At 36.3% G+C, this 8,050-nt stretch overlaps 1 protein-coding gene across 1 annotated transcript; it reads right to left on the bottom strand.

The window, feature by feature from the left end:
- Nucleotides 1–266: 266 nt before the first annotated feature.
- LOC308640756 (ATP synthase subunit s, mitochondrial-like) lies at nucleotides 267–2,084 on the bottom strand. The gene has a single exon (XM_081278595.1). It carries the CDS (start codon nucleotides 2,046–2,048, stop codon nucleotides 1,440–1,442), a length of 609 nt encoding a protein of 202 aa, XP_081134721.1. The 5' UTR covers nucleotides 2,049–2,084; the 3' UTR covers nucleotides 267–1,439.
- Between the last annotated feature and the right edge of the window lie 5,966 nt (nucleotides 2,085–8,050).

Below are 8,050 nucleotides of genomic sequence, written 5' to 3'. Positions count from 1 at the left end.
TAAAGGGATGCTGTACTTTGTCGAATGCTTTTTCTGCATCTATCAAGATGATCATATGGGTCTTATCTTTTAGTCTATTGATGTGGTGAATAACATTTATTGATTTCCGTATATTGAACCAGCCTTGCATCCCAGGGATGAATCCTACTTGATCATGGTGCACAATTTTTTTTGATATGCTTTTGTATTCGATTCGCCAGGATTTTATTGAGAATTTTTTTTTACTCAATTCAACCATATCTATAATCCTTTTATTCAGTATGGAATCACTATTTATTAGTAAATGCTATATCATTTTATGCTTTCCATAAGAGAGTTCATTTTATCCATGAAAAGTGAATATTTCCTTATTAAACACAATTAAATTTAATTTTTCAATCTGAAAGATTCATCATAGAAAGTGTTTATTTTAAAATAATTTCTAGTTAAGTTTATATTCAATAGCTTAATGTTCAAACCAAACATACAGAAATCCATTAACAAATTGACATAAATAATAATAGAATAAGTGCTATTTCATGCAGGTAAAAATAAAGACTTGTTTTATCTATTTATGACCTTCTTTCCTTCTTTATTATTGTTTTCTAGATATAAATTGACTTTTGTGTTTATACTTCTTTTTGATGTCTCTTGAACTCATAGGTGGTAGCATCCAAAATATTCAAGTCAAGAAAAACTAGCTTGTGATTGGTACATTACAATTTTCTGTTTAAAGCAGTTTTTTAATTGAAGTAAAAAAAGTTCAGCATGGCCTGCTGGTCTTTACAATTGTCACCCTCTGTTCTGTTCCAGTTGACAAAACTATTCAGTCAAGTATCTATGTCCAATTTTAATGAAACACTAGCCTAAACTTGTATGCTAGATTAACCAGCAATATTCATTCTAAGAAAGTGCATATACTATCAAGTACACAGGAATTCAGGATCATGAGAAATGTGTGCAAATCCTAGAAGCAATATGAAATGCATGCCTCAACAATCAGTGACTACTCTGCATAATTGATTCAATGAATCTGTAATTTAGCTTCCAATTTTTCATAATTGTGCATTTATAACAATGTGCTTCAATAAATTTAAAGTTGTAGTATAAATTGTTTTAATACAATAAAAAATATCTACATTGTATAGTTAAATCACTTTAAAGAATTCTAAGTCAACATACCAGGAGATATCTAGTATATTGATACTTATATTACATGAAGAATATATTTAGAATTAAATTGTCACCTAGTTTTCACTTTTCTTAAAATGATTTAATGTACATAATTTCTCACTTCCAATTTAGAAACTTTAGTGAGTCACATCTAATATTTATCTTCTATATATGACAGATTCTCTACAGTTTCTGTTGATGATTATATAGTATTTGTTGCTGTTTAGGATCAACAATTTCAAGTGATCCTTCATAATGAAGTAAGACACTTACTGATTCTTATTATTTTACTTCAAGTTCAGTTTTAGTTCCAGAGAAGGCAATGCCGTCTTAAAGACTTGGACAAGATTTTCTTTCTTGTTTTCTTTTACTCCAGGAAGATCAGTTAACAAGAAATACCTGAGGTTTCTTAAATTACACAAAGCAATGATGCCTTTATGTGTGATATTCCCACAGGAAATTATTTCCATTTCCAGTAGACTTTTTTGTAATTTTTCAAGTTGACTAAGCCTCTGCAAACAGTCATCCTCAATATAATGACACTTGCATAGTGTTATTTTTTCAACATGCTCTAGGCCCTCCATGTAATCAAATCCAATGCTCATGATACAAGAGTTGGTGGCATCGATTGCTTGAATCTTGTACTTGTGCAGAGGGCCTTTTGGGAGGTTGTTGTAATCCTTCTGCCACCTCTCCTGGCCATGGTAGCGCACTGTGGCCCCACAGTGTAATAGCCATTCAGACGCAGCCCGGTCAGGGCCAACATCCCTGATGTGATCGTAATCCACTTTATTAAACACTGCATTCAGCCAGCCCCAGAAGTGTCTGGAATCACATGACCATGGGAGTTTCTGTAAGCCACACAACTGCTGATAAATTTTTCCAAACAGCATCATTTGATAGCGTCGCAGGGAGGGAGGGAGAGAGCTGGCATCCACCTTTATTGAGAATTTTTGCATCTAAGTTCATTAGAGATATTGGTCTGTAGTTTTCTTTCTTTGAAGTGTCTTTGTCTGGTTTTGGGATCAGGGTTTTGTTGGCCTCATAGAATGAATTTGGAAGAGCTCCTTCTTTTTCTATTTCTTGAAATAGCTTGAAAAGTATTGGTATTAATTCTTCTTTGAAGGTTTTGTAAAACTCCGCTGTATACCCATCTGGTCCAGGGCTTTTCTTGGTTGGTAGTCTTTTGATAGCTTCTTCTATTTCTTCCTTTGTTATTGGTCTGTTTAAATTGTGTGTGTCTTCCTGACTCAATCTGGGTAGATCATATGACTTAAGAAATTTATCGATATCTTCAATATCTTCTATTTTATTGGAATATAGGGTTTCAAAATACTTTCTAATTATCTTCTGTATTTCTGTAGTGTCTGTTGTGCTATTGCCTTTTTCATCCCGTATGTTAGTAATTTGAGTTCTCTCTCTTCTTCTCTTCGTTAGCATGGCTAAGGGTCTGTTGATCTTATTTATTTTTGAAAGAACCAACTTTTAGTTTCATCAATTTTTTCAATTTTTTTTTGTTTCAATTTTGTTGATTTCCGCTCTGATTTTAATTATTTCTTGTCTTCTACTACATTTGCTGTTGTTTTGCTCTTCCTTTTCTAGGGTTTTGAGATGTAGTGTGAGTTCATTTATTTGTTGGTTTCTTTTTTTGAGGAATGAACTCCAGGAAATGAATTTCCCTCTTAAAACTGCTTTCATTGTGTCCCATAGATTCCAGTATGTTGTGTCTGTATTGTCGTTTATCTCTAAGAATTTTTTGATTTCCTCCTTTATGTCTTCTGTAACCCATTGATCATTCAGTAAGATATTGTTCATTTTCCAGGTGATGCAGGATTTTTCCTTCCTTCTTTTATCATTGATTTCCAGTTTCATTCCATTATGATTAGATATGGTGCATGGTATTATCTCCACACCTTTATATTTACTAAGAGTTGCCCTATGGCATAGTATATGGTCTGTCTTTGAGTAAGATCCATGTGCTGCTAAGAAGAATGTGTATCCACTTGATGATGGTTGATGTATTCTATATATGTTGGTTAAGTCTAGGTTATTGATTCGTTATTGAGTTCTAGAGTTTCTTTATTCAGCTTTTGTCTGGAGGACCTGTCTAATGGCGAAAGCGGTGTGTTGAAGTCACCCATAATTATTGTGTTTGGTCTATTTGACTCTTGAACTTGAGGAGAGTTTGTTTTATGAACATTGCAGCACCATTGTTTGGTGCATACAAATTGATAATTGTTATTTCTTGTTGGTGGATGGTTCCTTTTAACAGTATATAGTGTCCTTCTTTATCCCTTTTGATTAACTTAGGTTTGAAGTTGATTTTATTCGATATGAGTATGGCCACTCCTGCTTGCTTCTGAGGGCCATGTGAGTGGTATGATTTTTCCCAACCTTTCACCTTCAGCCTGTGTATGTCTTTTCCTAACATATGAGTCTCCTGAAGGCAGCATATTGTTGGATTTGTTTTTTTAATCCAGGTTACTAGCCTATGTCTCTTGATTGGTGAATTTAAGCCATTAACATTTAAGGTTACAATTGAAATATGGTTTGTACTTCCAGTCATGTTTATTTATTTTAGTTTGGCTAGTTTTTCTTCTTTGGTTATTTTTCTCCCCCTTTACTGAGATACCTCCCACTGTTAGTTTTGGGTGCTATTTTTCAATTCCTCTTCTTGTAGTGTTTTGCTCAAAATGCTTTGCAGTGCTGGTTTTCTGGCTGTGAATTCTTTTAGCTTTTGTTTATCGTGAAATATTTTAATTTCATTGTCAAATCTGAAGCTTAATTTTGCTGGATACAGTATTCTTGGTTGGAATACATTATTTTTCAGCGTTTGAAATACGTTGTTCCAGGATTTTCTCACTTTCAAAGTCTGTGATGAAAAATCAGCCGTTAACCTAATTGGTTTACCCCTGAATGTAATCTGCCTCCTTTCTCTCGTAGCTTTTAATATTCTCTCCTTGTTCAGTATGTTGGATATCTTCATAATTATGTGTCTTGGAGTTGGTCTATTATGGTTTTGAATGTTTGGGGTCCTGTAGGCTTCCAGGATTTGGCAATCCATTCCATCTTTCATATCTGGGAAGTTTTCTAGGATTATTTCATTCAATAGATTGTTCATTCCTTTGGTTTGAACCTCTATGCCTTCTTCTAACCCAATGACTCTCACGTTTGGTTTTTTTTATGACATCCCATATCTCTTGGATAGATTGCTCGTGAATTTTAAGCATCCTTTCTGTGTTGACTATATTCTTTTCAAGTTTATAAACTTTGTCTTCATTATCTGATGTTCTGGCTTCTACTTGATCTAGTCTATTTGTAATATTCTCGTTTGAGTTTTTAATTTGGTTTATGGTTTCCTGCATTTCTAGGATTACTGTTTGACTTTTTTTTAGGATCTCAATCTCCTGGGAGAGTTCCTTCTTTGCAATTTGAATTTGCTTATGCAGTTCATTTTCAAAGTGTTCTTTCATTGTTTTGACTTTCTGTCTCATGACTTCTCTAAGATTCCATTCCATCTGAGTAAGGTATGCCTTGAGTTCTTTCTCTGTCCATGTTTCTGATGCCTCTAGGTTCTCCTGTAGATTTAGGTTGTCCTGCATTACTTGTAATCCTTTTTTCCCTTGTTTTTTCATGTTGTTCACGTTACTTCCAACTCTGTTTAACTGCTGTGTTTCTGTTTTCTCCTATAAATTTGTTTTGGTTTTGTATATCTCTGTGTTCTCTCCTTTGTGGTGGGAGACTATGCCTAGAAATGTTGGGCTTTATTGTACTTTAAAGCTGATTCATTCAATTCATAAAAGGCTTCCGAATTCTGTATGCATATAGTGATCTGTTGTTTGGTCTTAGGACTTTATGTTTAGGTTAGGTGCTATGATGGTATGAGGGTTAGTATGTCTTGGCTACTTTGGAATATTGCTCTACTGAAGGGGGATATTAACAGGCAATTGGATCAGGGTGTTTGGTAGTAGCTAGGTATTTAGGAGCCTTATAGATGGCCTCGAAACATTCACCTATTTGCATTTAGACAATTACACTTAATGGAAGACATAATGCTAGGGATGAAAGTTGGGGGATAGGAGAAGGAAGATGCTCTTAAAAAGAAAGAAGGAGAGAGAGATAGATAGATTAGAGGAGAATGGAAAGAACAATAAAGCTTGAAATGGAAAAGAAAGAAAGAAGGAAAAGGGGAGAAAAGAAAAAAGAGAGAAAAAAATTGAGGTCTTAGAGATCCATTTTCTTCTCTTCCAGTAGGCAGAGCTGTGCCCTGCGAGCCGAGCTTCTGCCCTCTATGTGCCAACAGCAATACTTGTAAGGTGGCTCCTGGGAGTCTCTCAGTCCTGTTAGTCCAGAGCCGTTTCACTTCTCCGTCCCCTCCCCCCCTTCCTCCTGCCAGCCACCCAGGTCCTGTTCACCAGAGGAGGTCCCCAAGGATCTGGTTACACTTGCAGCCCCACCACGTGTCCTATTTCCCGAAGGACTGAGCACTCTCTCTGTCATTCATCTAAGCCCCTGTGCTGTGGAGCGGTGATCTGGGATCCAACAGTTTAATTTTTCCGGACCCCTTTGATGGGCACGCCCCCAGAAACTGGTGGCTAAGACCTTGGGTGTCACTGCTGGTGGTAAGGGGAGTTGGGGATTGGGAATCCCCTCTGCTTCCCTACAGACATGCCCCTGGAGAGATTCCGGAGGTTTCCCGGCTGCTTGTATCTGGAGGGGGTGGGAGTCACACACCTGCTAAAGTGGATTCTGCTGGGAAGGAATTCCGTCGACCCAACTCCGGTGACGTCACCTCTCTGTTATGGTGGGCCCCAGGCTCCTTGCTGGAGTGTCCAAATGGAGGGGTGGGACTGGTCTATCTCTGGTTGGTTTCCGTTCCCGGTTCGCTATTTCATGAAGGCTTGGCTAGAGACCTCTTCCTAGAGTCCCTGCGCCGCTCCTGCTGAGCTGCGCCTTGGAGGCTAGCTGCTCAGTCGTGGGGGCCGTGGGTGGGCGGCCGATGGTCGCTGAGTCGCGCGGGCGGGCAGCGGCTGGCGGGTCTGGACCTCTGTGCCATGTGGCAGAGATTCACTTGTCTGGGGCAAACTGTCACCTCCAAAAATCCTTCTAATTCCTGGCCGGTCTCTCTTCAGTGGAATTTTGCTAGGAGTTTCTCAGCAGGTAGAATCTAAGCGTATCAATGTGTCTCTCTGACCCCCTTATTGAGGAGGTACTGAAAGCGTTGCCTCCCCGTCCGCCGCCATGTTGGATCTCCTCTTTCTTCAATTTCTTGCTTTAGTGTTCTGTAGTCTTCATCATAGAGGTCTTTTACTCTTTTGTTAGATTGATTCCCAAGGTTTTTTTTCCTTTCATTTTTTTGAAGCTATTGTGAATGGGGTAGTTTTCCTAATAGAATTCTCTTTCAGTAGATTCATCAGTGGTGTATAGGAATGCTTTTGATTTAATGGGTGTTTGTTTTATTTATTAGTTCTAGAAGTTTTCTGCTGAAATGTTTTAGATATTCCAGATATACAATCATGTCATCAGCAAATAGTAATGGTTTGAGTTCTTCTTTTTCTATTCATATCCATTTAGTTTCTTTCTCCTGTCTAATTTCTCTTTCCAGAGTTTCAAGAATGATATTGAATAGAAATAGTGAGAGGCAATCCTTGTCTTGTCCCAGTTTTTAGAGTTGAATGCTTTTAATTTTTTTTTCATTTAGAATAATGTTGGCTTTGGGTTTAGCAAAGATAGCTTCTACAACGTTGAGGTTAGTTCCTACTATCCCCTAGTTTTTCTAGTGTTTTGAACATGAAGCGTTGCTGTATTTTGTCAAATGCTTTTTCTGCATCAATTGAGATAATCATATGGTTCTTTTTTTATCATATAATTCTTATTTTTAAGTCCATTGAAGTGATTTGATTTGCCAGAATTTTATTAAGGATTTTTGCATCTATGTTCATCAGGGATATTGGCCTGAAGTTTCCTTTCCTGATGTGTCTTTGTCTGGTTTTGGTATCAAGATGATACTTGCCTCATAGAAAGAGTTTGGGAAGGGTCCCTCCTTTTCTACTTATGAAATAATTTGAGGAGTATTTGTGTTAATTCTTCTATGAAGGTCTTGTAGAACTCAGCTGAGAATCCATCTGGTCCTGGGCTTTTTTGATTGGTAGGCTTTTCATGGTGTCTTCTATTTCATTGCTTGAAATTGATTTGTTTAAATTGTGTATGTCCTCCTGATTCAGTTTGGATAGATAATTTGTCTCTAGAAATTTGTTGATGTTTTCAACATTTTCTATTTTATTGGAGTATAAATTTTCAAAATAGTTTCTAATTATGGTCTGTATTTCAGTAGTGTCTGTCATGGTATTTCCTTTTCCATCACAAATTTTAGTAATTTGAGTTTTCTTTCTCTTCTCTTTGTTAGTATGACTAGGAGTTTATTAATTTTATTTATTTTGTTTTTGTTTCGTCAATTTTTTAAATTGTTTCTTTTGTTTCAATTTCATTGATTTCAGCTCTGATTTTAATCATTTCTTTTCTTCTACTGCTTTTGTGTTGTTCCTCTTTTTTCTAGGACTTTGAGATGTAATGTTAGGTCATTTATTCATTGACTTTCTATTCTTTTAATGAATAAGCTCAATGCAATGAAGTTTCCTTTAGTATTGCTTTCATAGTGTTCTATAGATTTTGATACGTTGTATCAGTGTTCTTATTTATGTCTTAGCATTTTTTATTTCATCCCAGATTTCTTCTACTATCCATTCATCATTAAATAGTATATTATTTAGTCTCCAGATATTAAAGTAGCTTCAATCTTTTATTTTATTGTTGATTTCTAATTTCATCCCATTATGATCTGATAGAATGCAGGGTATTAGTTCTTTTTTTGTATTTGCTAAGAGTTGCTTTGTGGCAT

The sequence above is a fragment of the Spermophilus citellus genome (assembly GCF_964194105.1).
Source record: "Spermophilus citellus genome assembly, chromosome: 2".
Taxonomy (NCBI): domain Eukaryota; kingdom Metazoa; phylum Chordata; class Mammalia; order Rodentia; family Sciuridae; genus Spermophilus; species Spermophilus citellus.
Note: the sequence above shows the minus strand (reverse complement) of the source record. Positions and strands in the feature narration are given on the sequence as shown.

Bases quoted from the DNA above. Each gene is read 5' to 3' on its own strand.
- LOC308640756 (XM_081278595.1), bottom strand. From the start codon at position 2,048: ATGATGCTGTTTGGAAAAATTTATCAGCAGTTGTGTGGCTTACAGAAA.